General features: G+C 38.6%; 1 protein-coding gene across 2 annotated transcripts in view; it reads left to right on the forward strand.

Annotated features, from left to right (window-relative positions):
• The first annotated feature begins 1,136 nt into the window (after positions 1 to 1,136).
• Positions 1,137 to 20,715, forward strand: part of LOC105441628 (mediator of RNA polymerase II transcription subunit 24) — a 30,763-nt gene continuing 11,184 nt past the window's right edge. The window contains exons 1-15 of one of the 2 annotated variants that reach the window (XM_030974440.1): positions 1,137 to 1,319; positions 2,578 to 2,660; positions 4,153 to 4,271; positions 5,263 to 5,534; positions 6,934 to 7,173; positions 8,082 to 8,180; positions 9,236 to 9,344; positions 10,953 to 11,124; positions 11,890 to 12,003; positions 12,629 to 12,846; positions 13,994 to 14,093; positions 16,081 to 16,211; positions 17,972 to 18,092; positions 19,375 to 19,538; positions 20,508 to 20,607. In XM_030974440.1, the coding sequence (XP_030830300.1) occupies positions 1,181 to 1,319; positions 2,578 to 2,660; positions 4,153 to 4,271; positions 5,263 to 5,534; positions 6,934 to 7,173; positions 8,082 to 8,180; positions 9,236 to 9,344; positions 10,953 to 11,124; positions 11,890 to 12,003; positions 12,629 to 12,846; positions 13,994 to 14,093; positions 16,081 to 16,211; positions 17,972 to 18,092; positions 19,375 to 19,538; positions 20,508 to 20,607 (2,181 nt within the window). In that variant the 5' untranslated portion in view covers positions 1,137 to 1,180. The remainder of the gene's footprint in view (positions 1,320 to 2,577; positions 2,661 to 4,152; positions 4,272 to 5,262; positions 5,535 to 6,933; positions 7,174 to 8,081; positions 8,181 to 9,235; positions 9,345 to 10,952; positions 11,125 to 11,889; positions 12,004 to 12,628; positions 12,847 to 13,993; positions 14,094 to 16,080; positions 16,212 to 17,971; positions 18,093 to 19,374; positions 19,539 to 20,507; positions 20,608 to 20,715) is intronic. The other variant, XM_030974435.1, reaches the window with a different exon arrangement.

Genomic DNA, 20,715 nt, shown 5'->3' on the forward strand with positions numbered 1-20,715 from the left:
ATAGGGTCTTGCAAATAGACAATGTTGAATCCTGCCGAACGCTAAATGAAAGCATTTCGTGCAGCGAAGTATAGTTGAATCATGGAGATACATGTATATCTCCACGGTTGAATCTGTGCATAAGGCAGGGGAGTTCGAAATGTCACACAGTACATACATGGAGATATAAGTCTCCATGGTACATACATAGCAGTATGTGTATGAATATGCATAATTGGGCGCTATCAAAATTACGTAATAAGGCTTGATCTTTTGACCCTGTCACAAGGTCGCTAGGTTTTTGTCTGGACTATTTTTTTGTCGGGCGTCCTAATTTAATGATCACGCCATCATCGGCTGGTAGCAAGTATTAGTAGGGGGAGGTATCGTTGGTGTGGTGTAGATCAAAATTAAATAGGCCAGATTCTGGACTACTGTGTGCAGGGATTCGCAAGCCCTCAGTGAATGAAAATTGAACATGTTGTTGTTGAGATTTAGATTAGATAGCACTCTTCAATCTTCTAATCTGAAACCCTCATTTTGTATACAACATGGGTGAAATCATGGGTGAAAATTCGAGGTTGAAAAGAAAAATGAATGTAAAAAAAACTAACGTTACAAATGAAACTGTAATTTTGGCTGTTTTGCTAGTGAATATTTTGCCACCATGTCTGTGCTTCTTTCATTTGTTCAACATTTGGCCCTGTTACCAGTTTTGAGATTTTCACTGTGCAAAGGTCCAAAGGACACAGTGCATGTAGACTAGACCTACTTTCACACCAGGCCAGGAGGTGGGGCCTGGGGGGGGGGATGTATTTATTTATTAAAATGTCTGTTCACCTGTAAAAGCAGACAGACGCATCCGCAAAAATACGGATCGTCTGCATTTTTGCAGACATGTCAAATTTCTGATCTGCGCGTTGGCGATGCAAAAAACGGATTCCGCAATGATTTTCTTGATGTTACACGGACAACCCAAAGTAGACGGTGAACTGGGGTTATTTTCTTACGCATTTAAGAGGATATCCTAGTTTATGCGGACGATCCTCATTCTCGGACCAGCGCCTCTACTGCTTAACAACTCCTGTAAAGTTTGCAAGGAGCACGTACAAACCTCTTGCTTAATAGCTCAGATATAGTCTGATTTACTCTGATATACTTGTGTATACATTTCAGATAAGCTCGAGGTCCATAACTGAACATGGAGGAGAGCAGAGTGAAGGCTGTCCAAGCTCTGCTCATCAAGGCATGGAGAGAGAGATGGGCAGACTTCCAATGGAGCACTAAAATCAAGCAGTACATCGTATCAGGATCAGCAGACGAGGCCAATCAAATAGCAGGTACAGGGTGCTACTTAAGAGAAGGTTGAGTTCTGGCAAGAGGTGAAAAATAATTTGTGAGCGTTATCAATATAAATCTTCTAAATATGGCATGTAAGTTGCACTGTAAGTTGCATATTTTGCTACCACGTGTTGACATGATGATCAAGTTTTTCAGAATCGCTGTCTGAGGAATTTTCTCTGCTGATAAACGAACGATCCTGATCAACACAATCCAAAAATGTCTTTTTTAAAATCTTTTCAACCTTTTTAAGGATTTATTTATTTCATTTGTCGATCATTGAAAATAATAGCCCATCATTGTTATCATTGTTATTATGCAAGTGTGAAAGAACATCAGATACAAAATCATCAGATACAAAAGCATGGCTCTTCAAATGCCTTAATCTTCTAAATATGGCATGTAACAGCATAGAAATCGGGACTTATTTTTATGTCACATGTTTGTGTAGTCCCATAAACATCTTTCTGTTTACAGTGCTTGTAACTTTGCCAAGACTGGGGCAAATTTCTTATCATTTTGATGATTCCAGAACCTTGCGGTACACACCAATACTTATAGGCTAGATGATCAACTTTTTCAGATCGATTCCACACCGTTTCTTTCTCAATGCAATTGCATGACCAGAACTCAACTTTATCTTCAAGATAATAGTCTATTCCTTGCCACCTACACTGTACATCCATCATTCAGGGGTAAAGTTGTTTTCTTGTGCAAGTTCAGGGCAGTACAGTAAAACCTGTATAGAAAGACCAACCGAGGGAGACAAGAAAAGCGGTCTGTATAGGCAGGTGATCTTTAAGTGCAGCTTCCTTTGATGCAAGTATCGATGTAAATCTATATTCAAGGAAGACAAGGAATGTGGTCTTTATAGACAGGTGGTCGCCAAAGCAGGTTATATATATTGTAAACCATCTCAACTATTCAATTCAATACAGAAAAATATATAGTGTTGCTTTTCTGCACTCACATAGCTACTAATTGTTTCTTGACTGCATTTCTTTCCACAGGATAGGTTATTTTTGTGTTTGTTTTCTGTTTCTTTTCAATTTATGAGGAGGGGGGGGGGGCACAAAATGGCCAAATAAATGAACCTTTTAGACTGGCCCACAGGTAGATATTGACTTAGAGCATACATTCTAATTAACACTCTTTCATGAAGCATTGCATACTGATTGATATCAGACATGGGATATGTTATGCTATGAAGTCTCCTGTCACATATATATTTCTTCTTCTTTTACTTTTTGTAAACAGAAATGCTTTTGACCCAGACATTTGTTGGCCCTTCTCCAAGCAGCCTCATCCTGTCATATCTCAAACATGCCATCATGTCAGATGTAAGCAAATTATTTTTCTTCTCTCTCTCTCTCTCTCTCCCTCCCCCTCCCCTCCCCCTCCCAAGTCCCTCCCTCCCTTCCTCTTCTGTCTGTCACTCTGTCTGTCTGTCTGTCTCTTTCCCCTGTCTCCCTCCTTCTCGCGTCGCGTCCCCTCCCCTTTCCCTTCATCACTGCTTCCTCTCTCTCTCTCTCTCTCTCCCTCTTTATCTCTCTCCCTCTTTATCTCTCTCAATCTCCCCCTCTCTCACCCTCTCCCTCCCTCCTCTCCCCAGTCCCTCCCTCCTCAGTCCCTCCCTCCCCTCTCCCTCCCCCTCTCCCTCCCCCTCCCCTCTCCCTCCCTCCCCTCCCCTCCTCCCTCTTTCTCTCCCTCATTGCATCCAACTTGGGTGTCAGTTTTGTTAGTAAACAGGTGAAGAGTAAACTAGGGAAGTCATAATTATGAAACATTCTAAAAAAAATTAACAATCAGAATACAATTGGTAATTATTAACTCACTATCTGTAACCTTCAAACAAGATATACTTTGAAAGAAAAATATAGTACTGGACTTCTGCTCTATTTTATATCGGTAGGAGAAATACACTGTATATATTTTACTACCACGTGTTGAAATGATGACCAAGTCTATCAGAATCGCTGTCATAGGATTTTTCTCTGCTGATAAATGACTGATCCTGATCAACACGAACTTTATATGTCTTATTTTTATCTTGTCAATCTTTTTAATTATTTAATCATTTCATTTGTTAATAATTAAAGATAACAGCCCATACCAAAAAAAAAATGTTTCGAAAATGAAGAAAAGTATAAACCTAAAAACATGCATATAAAAGACAAAACACAATCAGATGCCAACTTAATGTATGCTTCGTGATGCAAGTAGATACATCACACTGTTTGGTCAAAGATTCTTTGAACCGCAATGGCAATATAGCTAGCTCCAGGGGGGTGTTTCACAAAGATCCTAAGTAGAACTTAACTCTAAGTTGGACTTATTATGGACAGCCATTGGAGTCTTAAAATGAAATATATTCAAAAGCAGAAATTCAAGTATTTTAGACTTTTTATAAATTCCACATCAAGAACATAGAATCTCCCATGATAATAGAAAATATGAATGATTTGAATCAACATTTTATGTATTTTAAAATAACTTTTACAAAATGTTTTCAAGGATGCTAATGGCTTTCCATAATTTTTAAGTCCAACTTAGAGATAAGTTCAACTTAGGATCTTTGTGAAACACCCCCCAGGTATATAACTGTACCACACAAATCTATATATCTTTGCATCCCATGGTTTATTGATTGATTGCTTTAATTGATTTTTATTTGTATTGTATATGCATGCTCTATTGAATAAAGAACAGATTTATAATTTGTGTTTATTATAAGTTTTGGTTGGTAATTTGTAGACAGACAATGGTGTGCTTAGAAACAACCCGTTATTAAGTGCATAATGAATGTTTATTATCATTATTTTTATTTAATAGGTTGTGTCTCTGCCTGGAGTCTTGAGTGCAATGACAAAGTACAGTGATACTGCCGTCACGAGACCTTACTGTATGAGAAGTCTTCTAGAGATCTTCATCTTCTGCATGAACAAGCTAGGGTGAGCATCCAAACTATATTGATGATGAAGGGTTTTTAGTTTGGGGAGATAAGGCCAAATTATATATTTCAATTATGTTCTTGTACTAAGTGTAAACCACACACTCCAGTATTCATTTTTGTCATATTAACATAACTCATATCACCATCTTCAACCATTGATCATCAAGGAACACTAGCCCTACATCTTCGACCGAATAAATCCTGGAGCAAATGTCAAATAATAATAATAATTATGATCTGGATTTACATAGCGCTTAATACGGAATACCATCTCTAAGCGCTTAACAGATATCATTACCCCAGTCATCGGATTCATTCATGCACAATGTGCACCATCTCCACTCCCTGGGGAGTATTCCTACCATAATATGGTCACTGTGAGTGCATAGGCAATTACTAACACAAATACTTTCATCATTCTACCGGGTCCCCATTTCTGTCCTGGGTATTGAGTGGCAAATGTAGATTAATGCCTTGTCAAAGGACATTAGTGCCGTGTTGGGGATCGAACCATGACCGTTGAATTTCAAGTCAAGTGCTTAAACCACTCGACGACAACACTTCTATTTTGCCACCACATGTTGATATGATGACCAAGTCTATCAGAATCGCTGTCTGAGGAATCTTCCTCTGCTGATAAATGACTGATCCTGATCAACACAGACCTCATACAATTTTAGTTTTATCTTGTCAATCTTTTTAATACTTTATCTTTTTAATTTGTTGATGATTGAAAATAATATCGCATAAAGGCTTTCTACCAAATGCATGAGATATGGCTTGAATTATGCACAAAACATTAAATTCCGAGAACTGAGGTGAAATATGAACTTTTCCAATCTTATTTACAGCATAAACAATATATATAGTATTTCATTACCTAAAGATGCAGACAACTGCTGGAAAGTAGACTGAGTGATAATGATGTTGTTATGGAGAGTGTTAGATTAAAAAGGACATTGATGACATTCTGTCTTGTCTACACACAGGGTTCGTAGTACGGTAGAGGAAGGTCTCCAGCTAAGCGTGGAGCTCCTGGAGGTGGTCCACTGGCTCCTGGCCTCCATCACCCAGTCCCTGGAGCACCTCCAGGTGGAGTCGCGCGACATCATCACCATCTCACGCAACGTGGACTACATGAGCGACCTCCTGCGCAAGATGTGTAGCAGGGACAACCTCAAGCTCCTGCTCTACATAGGGAGGCTGGAGGATGAAGGGGAATGCCTGGCCAAACTGGAGGCAGCAACGGCAGCAATAGCAGGTTAGTTTCACGAGTTCATAAGTTTACGAGTTCAAAAGTTCATAAGGTCTAGGTTCATGAGTTAAGAAGTTTGTAGGTTCATAAATTCAGAGTTCATAAGCTTGTGGGTTCATAATTTCATTAGTTCATATGTTTGTGGGTTCATAAATTCATGAGTTCATATAAGTTTGTGGGTTCATAAAGTCATAAGTTATGAGTTTGTGAGTTCATAAGTTCTTGAGTTCATAACTTCATAAGTTCATGAGTTTACGAGTTTATAAGTTTTCATGACTTCATAAGTTCATGAGTGTACAAGTTCTTAATTCTTGAGTTCATGAGTTTATAAGTTTGTAATTTCATATGTTCATAAAGCGTGTCTTGTAAAATCAGTGCAAGAACATCTTCCGAAAGGTTGACGACTTCTCCTGCGTAAGATGTGCAGCCGGGACAACCTCAAGCTCCTGCTCTACATAGGCATGAATTCATGAGTTCATAACTTCATGATTTCACAACTTCATAGGTTCATAAATTCATAAGTTTGTGGGTTCATAAATTCATGAGTTCATAAGTTTGTGGGTTCATAAATTCATTGGCTCATAAGTTCGTAGGTTCATTGACTCTTTGAATGAATGGGGAATTTCATGAGTGAATATGTCATAAGTCGATGAGATGCCGAGCTTGCCACTATTTCTGTTGATATGATGATCCTATTCAGAATCGCTGTCTGAAAGCAATTTCTGATGACAAACCAATAGTTCCGATCAACAGACTTTATCCAGCATGTCTAAACAATATGTTTTAAGGCAAATGAATAGCCAGATAACTATCATTGCGGAGGGGAATCAACAGGAAAGAGATTTATGTGTAGAGCATATGATATTGATTATTATATTTCACATACAAAGAATTTTGTGCTACGATTGGTCAAAAGTAAATCACGTAATGAAAGATAGTTCGCCCATCACTGATGGAAGAAGAAAAGTTTGTTGCACCGTGTTGGAAGTAGTACTATCTATACAGTGCAACACACTTTTGCTGAAGACTATCTACACAGTGCAACGCACTTTCACTGAAGATTGTATACGTTGCATATACGTACGTACGTAAGTACTGCATGCTGTGTACATATGTTACACCGTTTGCTAGCTGTTAATTGATGACTTGTTGCCCTAAAATGACGGAAGAAGTGAAATGTTTTTTGATGTGGAATATGAAGCAAATAATCACCTCTTGGTTTCAGGCGATGGCAAACTATCACTTCCTTGACATTCTGAATGTATACGCTATCTTTCCTCAGCTTCACTTCGGAAAGAAAGCTACATCCAGATCGCCTCGGAAGTGATAGTTTGTCCCATCACCTTCACCGACGGTAATTATTTGCTTAGGAATGGGAAATAATAGATTCGATCTCTAATTGCAGGTCCTGCAGGAGTGGTAGGTGGAGGGCCTCCAGGATCTGGACCTGGAGTTGGACCTGGAGTTGGACCAGGAGTTGGAACTGGAGTTGGACCTGGAATGGGACCTGTACTGGGACCTGGACCTGGACCGGCACCTTTGCCTGGAGCAGGGCCAGGAGACCCCACAGGTGGGACATCGTCCTCTACTCCCGGTACACCTGCTGCAGGAGCTGAGCCAGAGAAGGAACCCATAAAGCCCATCAGTAAGTGGAAAAAAAAACAGTACAGGCAACCAATTTATATATAGTGTGTGTAGCGTAGAGGTGTGGTGATACAGTGGTTCATTCCCTTCATTTTTAGGGGTTGAATCCTGGCACAGCACTGAAATCGTTTAACAAGACTGTCATTAATCCACGTTTACCACTCTCCACCCAGTATAAATGAGTGTAAATGATTACTGCTCGGCTATATCGGGGTAATAATGCTTGAGTACCAGGACCGTAAGTAATGTATTTTGCTACCACGTGTTGATATGATGATCCAGTATATCAGAATCGCTGTCAGAGGAATCTTCCTTTGCTGATAACTGACTGATCCTGATCAACACACACCTCATGTCTTATCTTTTCAATCTTTTGAATTACCTTTCTTTTTAATTTGTTGATAATTGAAAATAATATCGCATAAAGAAACAAAAATGTTTGGAAAATGAAGAAAAGGGTAAACCTAAAAACATGCATATAAAAAACACAACACAATCAGATGTCAACTTCCTGTATGCTTCATACAAGTGTTTATATTTCACTGTTTGATTAAAGATTCTTTGAACCGCAATGGCAATGAAGCTAGCTCCAGGTTAGTTACTGGAAAAGACTGAAACCATCTTAAATCTGTATCTCTGCCTCACATTGTTGATTGATTGATTGCTTCTTGCTTGAGTACCAGGACCCCTTTTCATAAAAATTGTCATCAATAACAAGTGCCAGAGATCTATGACAAATCTAATCATAACCAGTCAAATGTAAGAATTTCAGTAGCTTATAACAATTTTTAATTCTTGGTATTGATAACAAGTATGATTGAAGTCGTGTGGCAAGGAATGACTATCGGTAGATGAGATAACTCGTGTATTGCCAATTATTAATGATTCCTGTATCTTTATTTTCTTCAGCTCTCTGGACACGCATTGAGACAGCTATGACTGATCTGACCACGCTTATAAACAGTGTTTCAGGACCGCAGCCCGTCGGCATGCAGCAGAGACAACAGAGTAGGTCGTTTTCAATAATATGATAATAAAAATAATACAGTCAAACCTGTCTATAGCAACCACCCAAGGGAAACACAAAATGTGGTCTTTGTAGACAGGTTCCTATAGTACATGATTCAACGAGAAACCATTTTCAAGGGAAACAACAAATGTGGCCTTTGTAGACAGGTGGTCACTAAAGCAGGTTTGACTGTATGTTCATTTATAGAGTGCTCTCACACTATTGTTTTCACACTGCTTTACATTGTATGAAGGTGGGAAAAAGAGTTCAATAAATACTTCTTCAAGTACTTCTTCAAGTACTTCTGAAAGGCTTCTAGTGAGGGTGAGGTACAGATGTTCCGGGGCAGTTGATTACTGAAACTCAATCCAAATTGTCCAGCAGTTGGACAAGTCAAAGTGCAGTCGATTGATAAATACTCTTGTTCCTAAAAAGCTCAAAGTCCTTCAAAATTGATAAAAAATTCAGAGAGGCTTGTGAGAGACCTGGCGTCAGCATAAGAGCATCTAGATGTTTTTCACTGTACGGGTATATTGTTAAAAAGTGAATTTGAAGTCTATGCTCCGTATTCTACTAAGATTGAAAGCTGGGTTTAAGATTGGTCTAAAATAAAGTTTAAACAAAAGGAAATTTGAACAAGTTTTCTGTATTGGTATTGTTGCACTATTCTGTTGATGTGATGATCCTATTCAGAATCGCTGTCTGAAAGTAATTTCTGAGGACAACATTTTAGTTCTGATCAACAGAATAGATGCCAAGTTATCAGGGTTTTTATGCCTCCGCTACAAAGTAGCCGGAGGCATTATGTTTTCTGGTTGTCCGTACCGTTTTCTTACTCAGTTTTCCTACCTCCAAATGGCAACAATTAATCTTATTTTCCACACCCTCATGATTTGAAAACACAAAAAGAAATTGTATTAAATGAACCAATGTGATAAAAATTTTCAAAAAAAAACTGCCAATTTGTACACACTTTTGCTGCTGTAGCAATTAACACTCTACTAGTATCTGATGTTAACTTGTTATTGAGCAGCTTAAACCTTCTGTTTGATAGGTAACCTAGAGCATCTATTATCCAGAACACCTCAGCATTCCACCAAGAAAGACGTGAAAGCAGACTCTCTGAAGGTGAAACTAGAAAACAACCTTGCCGACATTGCCCGGTAGGTACTGCCGTAGGAGATAGATTGGCCCTTCAAATTTTCTATCAAATTTGTTCCCTTCCTGTATACCTAAAAGGCACATAACCACTTGTACAACGGTATGAGCTGTACAGTTTATGGTTACTTTTAGTGTATAAATAGACCACATGTTCTCTGTAGTGGTTTTTGTCTTGCCTTCGTAGCAAAAAGCAAGACATAGGCGCCGCTTTTCAAGTTTTATTTCGTTTTATTAAAGTTATCGATCGTGGTACAATAAATAGTAAATAATTCTTCTGATGATTCTTAGTCAATATTCTTTTCAAAATGCTGATTATATTCAGAGGATTTCATTTTGGGGGCCTGCTAATGGGCCATCTTGCATATAAATAATGTTTCAACCTCAATTTTTCATCATATCGAATTGCGTAATGCAGGCGAGACTGCCGAGAGCGTTTCCCTTGTTTATTTGGTTTGGCAGTATGACTGGGATTTTTCTTGTGTCACTATTTCTGTTGATATGATGATCCTATTCAGAATCGCTGTCTGAAAGCAATTTCTGATGACAAACTAACATTTCTGATCAACAGAATAGATGCCAAGTTATCAGGGTTTTTTTCTTCAAAATTTGTAAATCAATGACTAATACATTGACAATATACATGGGGACACAAAGAAGAATTTTTTATACTCCTGCATTTGCCTGACACTTAAATTGACACATGTGCTAGTGTGAGAACACCCCCAATGCATTATAATCTGATGTGAATTTGATTGTCGAATTACATCTTAACAGTGCAATTGTCCATGTTTTAATACAGCAGCCCTTCACACTACATCCATTTAATAGCTGGGGTGAGAACAAGCTTGTTCTGAACGTTTTATGTTGTACTGTGAATGTACCCTTAGTACCATGTCTGACCAATGCGATTGACCACTTGTTATAGAGAATACCCATGCTGACACTTCACACACGACCCATTAGCTTGTGTGAGAACACTCTTTAGTATGAAAGCCTTATGCTGTAGTGTGAATGTAACTGTAGTACTGTATCAAATCCATCCACTTCTCTCGCAGAATACCCATGCAGACCATTCACATAACATCCTTATCGGTCCGACTGCATTGTACTGTTGTCTGAACATGACCGATTCTCTTTTATTCATACAGAATACCCATGCAGACCCTTCACACACGACCAATCAGCCGATGTGAGAACACGCTTGAGCTAAAGGCATTATGCTGTAGTGTGAATGTGATGACATTCATGGAAGTTGTATTGTACTGTTGTGTGAACATGACCGATTCCCTTTTGTACATACAGAATACCCATGCAGACCCTTCACACACGACCAATCAGCCGATGTGAGAACACGCTTGGTCTGAAGGCATTGTGCTGTAGTGTGAATGTGATGACATTCATGGAAGTTGTATTGTACTGTTGTGTGAACATGACCGATTCCCTTTTATTCATACAGAATACCCATGCAGACCCTTCACACACGACCAATCTGCCGATGTGAGAACACGCTTGGTCTGAAGGCGTTATGCTGTAGTGTGAATGTGATGACATTCATGGAAGTTGTATTGTACTGTTGTGTGAACATGACCGATTCCCTTTTGTACATACAGAATACCTATGCAGACCCTTCACACACGACCAATCAGCCGATGTGAGAACACGCTTGGGCTGAAGGCATTATGCTGTAGTGTGAATGTGATGACATTCATGGAAGCAGCTCTCAATCTAACCAGTGATATTCAACTCTTCGTAGATCAACTACTCCTCATGGAGAGACTACAGGTGAGTCTAGGACCTCTTTTTTATGAGATCCCTGCAAAACTGATCAATTTTACTTTGTCTGGTTCTAATGCACATTGAATTTCCACAAGTAATCCAGGAATATTATGATTACCCCAAACAATAATCGTTTTCTGTATTGGTATTGTTGCACTATTTTGTTGATGTGATAATCCTATTCAGAATCGCTGTCTGAAAGTAATTTCTGAGGACAACGTTTTAGTTCTGATCAACAGCATAGGTGCCAAGTTATCATGTTGTTTTTTTCTTTTAAAAATTGGTTTGAAAAGAAAGTTGTCAGCAAGTAATTTGTTACAAAATGTGCAGAATACATGCCTTTTTATTGTGTATCTGTAAAGTACCACTGTTATGAGTTTTGTTTTCATCACAGTGCAGTATAGTAAATATAGCAGATGCACTGTATAAATTGATTTAATTATTATTGTTATTATTATTCGGAGGAGGTAAACTGTAATACCTCAGTGCTCTTTTCAACAGGATCTGAAAGTTACCCCCAAATAGCAGTGTAAAAGGGTCCTTGACTCCAAATATTACCCCAAATGACCTTCCAGTGCTCTCATAACACTGTTAATAGTAGTGTGAAAGGGGTCCTTGGCTCCACATATTACCCCAAATGCTGACAACTTTGCAACACATCTTTTAACAAATCATCTATATCAGTAATACATGGATTGCACTGTAAATGATCAAGAGAGAGTTTGTGAATTTTGACAGATTCTCATCATTCTTCCTCTCTCTCTCTCTCAGAACCTCCCCCGCTCTGCCATTTACCGTGAGCTGCTCCATGCAAGCTTCCTAGGGCTGGTGGAAGACAGCGATCCAACAGAGGAGATTAAATGGGTAGCATTCACTTTCCTCAAGGTAAGATTGGCATCTCGCAATCCACTAAACCACTATGAATCTCAAATTGTCAACCCTCTCATTCCTTTGTGATGTCATTGTTATGTAATGATGGTCAACTCTTCCTTTTGTTGTACACCAACATATGAATTTGAATTTTTCTCCAAAGTAACTTTTAGTCCAGGGTTTGGAGGAGTATCATGGATACCATATTGCTCTAATCCTCCAATCAAAAATTGAAAACATCCCCAACTACGTCAGATCATCCAACCTCCTAAGCATAGGGTAGCTGATGACAATAGGTCTTGTGTTGCCTTGGTTGAAGGTCTCCACTATCTTCTATGATTCTATGTTCTCCTGGACCGAGTTGATACTAAACAACTATGTGTTGCCATCAAGAAAGTCCATTATCAGAATTTTAGAGAGTTCTAATTTCCTCTTACTATCCCCAATTTCGTCAGATCATCCAGCGTCCCCAGCAGAGTGTGGCTTACGACACTGGGTCTTGTGAAGCCTCGGTTAAAGGTCTCCTAAGATTCTATGTTCTCCTAGATCCAGTGGATACTAAAAAAACAATGTGTTGCCATCAAGAATTTCCATTTATCAGAGTTTTTAAGTGAGTTTAATTTGTATTATTAATCCCCAGCTTCCTCAGATCATCCAGCGTCTGCAGCAGAGCATGGCTGATGACACTGGGTCTTGTGAAGCCTTGGTTGAAGGTCTCCACTACCTCCTACGATTCTACGTTCTCCTGGACCTTCTGGATACCAAGCAACGATGCGATGCCATCAAACAACTCCTTGGACAGCTCGCAGCCTGTGGAGTACTCAATGAGACGCAAGTCAAAGAGATCACTACTGCAAGGTGAGCTGGCGTTGGTCTTCCATAAAAAGTGACCAGGGCCATGTTTCATGAAACTTGTTGTCAATAACAAATGCTAAATTTCAATGGCAAATTTGCTCACAGCCAATCAAGTGCCATGATTTCAGTAGCTTATAACAGTTATCGTAACTTGTTATTGATGACAAGTTTTATGAAAGGGGGCCCAGGACTTTATGATTAAAGTGGTGTGGCAAGGAATGACTAAATCAGATGATTCTTGACTGATCTACCCACACGGTGATGAGTGGAAAGTTCAATGATAGTATTTGTGTATGGTTGGATTTTGTAAAGATTGTATGAATCAGATGTGCTTATTTGTGTCTAGAGACCAACCTTTAATGTCACCATCCTAAAGGCCTGACTTGTTTTCAAATCCGGGTCTGTCAAAGTCGATTTGTTGAGTTTTGGTATGAGTGAGTATGTAATTAGTCCATGAGATTCCAATCTTAAGACAATTTCTGTTGATATGATGATCCCATTCAGAATCGCTGTCTGAAAGCAATTTCTGATGACAAACCTATAGTTCTGATCAACAGACTTTATCCAGTATGTCTAAATTATATGTTTTATAGGCAAACAATAGCCAGATTACTATAACCCAACTCTGAATATTAAAGTTACTCTGTACAGGGATGTGCATTTAAATCCGAAACAGAAAAGAAAGACATAGTCACCCATTCCCAGTGTAGTAATGGAACAAAAACTCCCACAATCGTACGTGTGTCTCCGAATATCCATCATGTTTGGACTTTGGATCGCATTGTTTGCGGTTCGAGTCCCGCCGCGGCACCAATAATAAATAATATTAAGAATAATATTCTGTTCTTATGCAGTCCGGTGACATATCCACTCGACCACGGCGCCTCTCCTTTGGCAAGACATTAATCTATATTTGCCACTCTCCGCCCAGGTGATGTAAATTGGGACTCAGCAGGAAGGAATCGCTTGAATGCTTTAGTGCCTTATTATGGCAGCTCAGCTACAGCCAGGTTAATAATATGATACTTTGTACTGAGTGCAGTATAGTATATTCATTTAGGATTTGCGCTATATACATGTAAATGGAATTATTATTCCTTTTCATTATTTTGACTTCTGCTTGATCTATGTACATGTATCTTTTCTCTAGATCCACCACAAGTAAACTCACAAGACCCACTGACACCCAGCAACCCGTCTCCCTTGTAGTCATGGTTACTAGGGCGGAGCCTCTCGTCAATTTTATTAAGGTAAAGTGGTCAATAGATTTTATGAAGGGTTGGGGGAGCAGGAAATTAAAACTTTTTGTTCCCAGAGTCAATAGTCAGGAAATCTGGGGAATCTAAGTTCGTCCTTTCACTCTTCTGTCAGTTAATGACAATTAATCGAAAACTTGAATTTGAGTAAAGGAATGTACTGTATAAGCTGTTATTTTTCTGAGGGTTTTATTTTTTGTGAATATGCGAATTTAACAACACATGAAAATATTGCCACCTCATCATTCCAGAGTGGGAAAATATCAGCATAAAATTATGTGCTAGCATCCCCTCGTTCGCCAGTGCAATTTACCTGGCCACTGCCACTTCTACTGTACATGTACATGCCCACACTCACTAAGCATGCTATACACAGCTTAATGTGTAGCAGTGGTTGCATTTGTACCGCTTGCAACAATCACTCTGTGATTTACCTTTCCGCGACAACAAGTGGGAAAGTTCTCATTTTTCAAAAGTCTCTTACTCTTTTGTAACTCTTGTCAATGAATGGAATACATACTTGGTATTTTAATCACCATGCATTACGCCCGCACCCCTGTCTTAAAATCAATCAGCCTTCTCACTCTATGTCGGTACGGTACTCGGCTGTATGTGGTGCGATGGGCTGCTCAAACTTGTGTGTGTACGTACGTGTACTTTACCTGTGTGTGTATGTCTTGGCGTGAGAAAGTTTGTGAATACGTCATGCCCATTCATTAATTCTGACGTGTGCTTTTCGCGAAAGCAACTACTCGCATAAACGTCTCTTAGCCTGTCATTCACGAAAATATCAGCTTTAATATACAGTATGCAAATGTAGCAACCAGAAAACAGGTTTACACCAAACTATGGCAAGACATTAATTACCAGCCTTCCAACATTTGTTCATGTTGGTTGGTATCAAAGCATTTCAAACGCTATCTCCTCAAAATCATTTGTGGATATGATTGATTTCACTGTGTCATGCATAACCAATCGTTAGAAGGGGAGTTTAATTTATGAATTTACCTTTTGTGTCTTTTAAGAGAGCAAGTAATATGTCTTAGAAGAATAAGCAATTACCGTATTTTCCGGCGTAAAGGCCGCAGTATTTTCGGGTGAGAAAAAATCAAAAAGTCGGGGTGCGGCGTATACGCAACAACAACAAAATTCAGCGGTCAAAACATCACGTCCATTTGCACGTATGGGACTATAGGAACGGTAGCATGACTAGACAGCGGTACAGGACAATTCTAGAATAACTCCACACAACTTACCGACATTTTTATGTTGCATAGTTGACATGAAGACGAAAAAACTTATTTTTCTAAAAAAATCTGCCGATAGATCTAGATCTAAGTCCGTACCACTGCATCGCCAAAAAGTAAACAAAGGGACAGGCCGTTACTTACGGAGCTAGCTGCCGCGCAACGCAACTGCGCAGGTCGAAAAATGCTATTTCGGATTACACCGCACATCGAGGAAGGGGTATTGTAGGATACCAAATCTGCGTACGATACAGTACTAGCTTAAAAGTCGATGAAGATCTGCTAAATTATGATCATTTTTGAGGTTAACTTCTTGTTGATTTATAAGAATATTGATGAATTGGTATAGTTTGTAAAAAAAAAAAAAGAGTGTTTTACAAGAAAATTATGATCTTTTTGTTTGGTCCGTTTTTTTTTTTCTCTTTTTTTTTTTTTTTTTTTAGTTTTTTTTTTTTTTTTTTTTTTTTTTTTTTTCCTCTACGAAATGTCAAAGTTGGGGGTGCGGCCTATACGGCGGTGCGGCCTTTACGCCGGCAAATACGGTAAGAGACTTATGACTCAATTACCAAGGGAATTGGTCATTGAGTATCAATTGCTCACCAAAGGGTATTACCACATTGTCCTACATGTACCTGGGACATATGAAAGCAGGAAAGAGCTTTTATGTTTTGCATATATTTCTCGCTACTTTCCTTCCGCCTCCTAACAATCAATATTGTTTTGTATTTTCTCAGGCTGATGTGAAGAATCAAGATGAAATGTTGGTTCTGCTAGGTCATATGAAAGCAGGAAAGAGCTTTGATTACATGGTAGCAGCTGCTGCAGCCAGAAGTAAACTTCCAAAGTTCTCTGCGAAACTCATCAAGTAAGAAACATATTCTCTATTGTTCATTGCCTTTAAATCCGATTTGCTACGACAATATATGATCTTATTAATTTTTTTTTAGCATAAATGTGCAAGTCTACCAACGTACATTCATTACTTACATTACAGTATAATAATGATAACAATGGTTCACATTATAACGCCCTTAATAATTTGTTTCCCAGCATAGTAGTGCTGTTCCAGCAGCCATTACGTGAAGCGCCGTCCTTACACAAAATAAAAGTCAGGACGACAGCACCACGATTACACAAAAGGGAGTGAATTTACATAATTATTTCCTTTGTCTCATACAAATTTATTTGGATTACGATGTGTGAATTCTGCATTGATTAAATATAATCACAGACTTTGTCAAAAGCTGACTGATGTAGGTTTTACAGAAGAAAATTTGATTTAATCATTCATTCAATAAATAACAAAGATCTTAATTTGTTTTGTAAATATGCAGTAGCAGATTCACAATGATAACTGTAATATGATGTTGACTAAATCAGTTCTCTTAAACTCAACCAGAAAACCATGCAATCTTATCTGAGACTTTCGGACATTAGTTTTCTACTGAATACTATGATAAGTGCTGATTTTTATGCCTCCGTTACGAGGTACCCGGAGGCATTATGTTTTCAGGTTGTCCGTCCGTCCGTACGTCCCGTTCTCGTGATCGCGTTATCTGAAGAACCGATTGATGGATTCCTGCCAAACTTTGATCATGTATGTATCTTGCAGAGCCAATGAACTGATTGGATTTTGGGGTCACGAGGTCAAAGGTCAAAGGTCACAGGGCTCATTATGTATGCAAAAACAGGTCGTGATCGCGTTATCTGAAGAACCGATTGATGGATTCCTGCCAAACTTTGATCATGTATGTATCTTGCAGAGCCAATGAACTGATTGGATTTTGGGGTCACGAGGTCAAAGGTCACAGGGCTCATTATGTATGCAAAAACAGGTCGTGATCGCGTTATCTGAAGAACCGATTGATGGATTCCTGCCAAACTTTGGTCATTTATGTATCTTGCAAAGCCGATGAACTGATTCGATTTTGGGGTCACGAAGTCAAAGGGCAAAGGTCACAGGGCTTATTATGTATGCAAAAACAGCTCGTGATCGCGTTATCTCAAGAACCGATTGATGGATTCCTGCCAAACTTAGATAATGTACATGTATGTATCCTGTAGAGCCATTGAACTGAGTAGATTCTTGGGTCATGAGGTCAAAGGTCAAAGGTCATGGGCTCATTATGTATGCAAAAATAGCTTGTGAACGCATTCTCATTAGAACTGACACATGGATTACTATTTAACTCAGGACAACTTGCAGAGCCAATGAACTGAGTAGATTTTAGGTTCATGAGGTCAAAGATCAAAGGGTCATATATGTATATGAGAAATTGCTTGTAATCACGATATACTGAGAACCTGTTAATGGATTACAATTGAACTTGAATTTGAAAAATTGCTCTATGACGGAGGCATCATTTTCGACTGCGCGCAGTCGAAGTTCCATCTAGTTTATAATTTATTACCTTAGAATCAACGAGATAGCAGAGAATGCTAAGGCATCTCAAGTCAGATCTTTTCCAATCCATGTTTGATAAAAAGATAAATAAGCAGTAGTGGAATAACCAATGATAACTGTAATATGTTGTCGACAAAACTAAGCCTCCTAGAATCAACCAGGAAGCCATGAAATCAGAGACTTCCCGGCAATAACTTTCTACTCTTTATCTATTGCCTTAGAATCAACGAGATAGTGAAGCAGTCGAGCGCCGAGAATGCTAAGGCATCTCAAGTCAGAGCCGTCATCTTTGATCTCACATTCCTCATGCTGTGTCGAATTGCTCAGCTCTATGGAACTGAGGTAAGTCTTTATTCTTTAACGCGTTGACTTTTGAATTCTCTCATTGCCATAGGCTTAATACAGGGCCCAAGCAGTTTCAGTAGGCAATGGGTTGACCCATGAAATGAATGAATGAGAATGAGATGCATCTAAGATTAAGCTTAAAGGTAAAGACCAGTATTGGAAACGCCCCAATTTCAAAAAATGAAATGAAAGCTCTCATTACCAATCATGTGAAAGAATATGTTTTGACTAATACATGATGATAAAAAATTTGCCGGGAAACCACCTACTAATTCATATATTTGGTAAATTTGTTTCTCTCATGTTCTGTGAGAGATATAGGGTAGTCCCATATACATCTTTCTGTGTATAGTGCTTGTAACTTTACGAAGAATGGGCCGAATTTCTTATCATTTTGATGATTCCAGAACCTTGCAGATGCTAGGTGCTAGATGATCAACCTTTTCTGATCGATTCCACAACGTTTCTTTCACAATGCAATTGCATGACCATAACTGGTCCTTACCTTTAAGCTTAAAGAGAAGGTTGAGTTCTGGGGAGAGGTGAAAAATAATTTGTGAGCGTTATCATTGTGATTATGCAAGTACGGAAGAACATCAGAGTAAATATGACAAGAAACAGCTGATAAATGAGGCCTGATTTTATGCCACATATTTTTGTAGTCCCATATACATCTTACTATGTACAGTGTTTGTTACTCTACCACGACTGGGCCAAATTTCTCATCATTTTGATGAACATTGCAGTACACACCAATACTAATATGCTACGTGATCAACCTTTTCTGATCGATTCAACACCACTTCTTTCCCAATGCAATCGCTTGACCAGAACTCAACTTTATCCTTAAGGGAATGGGAAAATTAAGTATTTAGTGGGTTCTTGATACTTTGAATATTACTGCAGTTTACATTGGTCAGCTGTCATTTGGGAACATCATTTCACTGCAGGTTCCTATGATTATGCCAGTTTTAAGGTGTTTGCATGATGTTAGGCCCTGTTACATTACTTTTTCAGGATTCTTAAGGCTTAATGTTGTATAGAATGGACTTGTGTCCAAGATTACTCTTTTAACCCTTTCGCTTTGAGCGGGTAATTCTTACTAATGGCCTCACTGCTGTATATTATTTGTATAATATTTAAATTCTGATTAGAAGTAACTTTCTTAAAGTCTTCTGTCTGATGACCATGATGATATTTATACAAAGCCTTACCATCATATTGGACAAGGATTTGACCTAACGTCTTCAATAATTTCCTCTATGTGGCATCGTTTCAGATGGTTGTATCAAGTAGCGGTGATTCTTTCTTTGAGACGTGGGTCCATCACTGTATGCCTGATGATACCAGTACCAAACCATTGAGTGGCATGACTGCAGCTGATCCGAATAAGATTGATATGCTACTCAACCAGTATCATACTGGTATGGAGTTCAAAACGGCGTAAGTAACACTTTAAGATTGTTTTCAGCGCTATAAGGAACTCTTGTCAGTGTTCAGACAGTATTATAATAAATATGTCTGAATGATCAATAGTTTAATAAAGGATTGCCACGCCTTCAAGCTTAGCTTATGTGGCAATTCTTCTTCATGATTATTTTGTTTATGTATTACAATGTAAGTATTTTATGTTGATCATGTATACGTTATATAATTTGTCTATTATCATGATTATGTTGCAATTAGTTTGTAACTTTGGACAATGACCATGCAGGAAAAAAAAATCAAATCAAATTAGCTTCTCAAATAGTATGACACTAGTAAGGTTTTCAATACAGCGAATGTGGCAATTTTAGATGTTATCAAGTTCATCAGGATGTTTAGAATACTAGGAATTAGAATGAGTTTTATGACACATCCAAGATGTCTTTATGTCTGTGGTTCAGATAATTTTGTCAAACTGCTGCAGATCTCGACTTGCCCTTTTATGTAAATGGTCTATGAGATACTTGAGATGCCAATCTTAAAGACTTTTTCTGTTGAAATGATGATCCCATTCAGAATCGCTGTCTGAAAGCAATTTCTGAGGACAAACCAATAGTTCTGATCAACAGACTTTATCCAGCATGTCTAAACAATATGTTTTAAAAAGGCAAATGAATGTTTAATAGTTCTTGATTCATCAGTGCCCAACTTGCTATTAAAAATGGGAAGATTTTTACAGGAGGCTACCGAAGATACATTTTAAAGCCTATCAGGATTGGCCAGGAGGGATTAGACCTCCCTGCGTGGTCACTGGCAGGTGGTTATCTCATCAAATCAGCTCTCAATTAACAAAAGAAAAAGGGGACTATAGGGGATCAACGGGTACCGCTTAGGCATTGTTTCCTACATAGAGGGCTCTTGAACTTATTCAACACATGCCTCTTGGGTAAGATAGTGAATAAATTGTTGTGCTTTCTCTCTCTACAGTCAAGTACGTTGGAGTGAGGTATGTTTGGCCATCCCATATGCTATTCAACATCTCTTACATGCCTGGGAATATGGCGCCGTCAGTGAAGAACATGTCTCGGTGAGTATTCTAGTTGTTTTTTTTTTATTTACCAGTGGCTTTGTAGGAGGCACATTCTGCAAGTATTAAAGGGAAGTCCACCCTGATATTCAGTTGGTTTTGATAAAA

Source organism: Strongylocentrotus purpuratus, unplaced genomic scaffold (genome assembly GCF_000002235.5).
Source record: "Strongylocentrotus purpuratus isolate Spur 01 unplaced genomic scaffold, Spur_5.0 spur5_contig_866, whole genome shotgun sequence".
In the NCBI taxonomy this organism is placed as follows: Eukaryota; Metazoa; Echinodermata; class Echinoidea; order Camarodonta; family Strongylocentrotidae; genus Strongylocentrotus; species Strongylocentrotus purpuratus.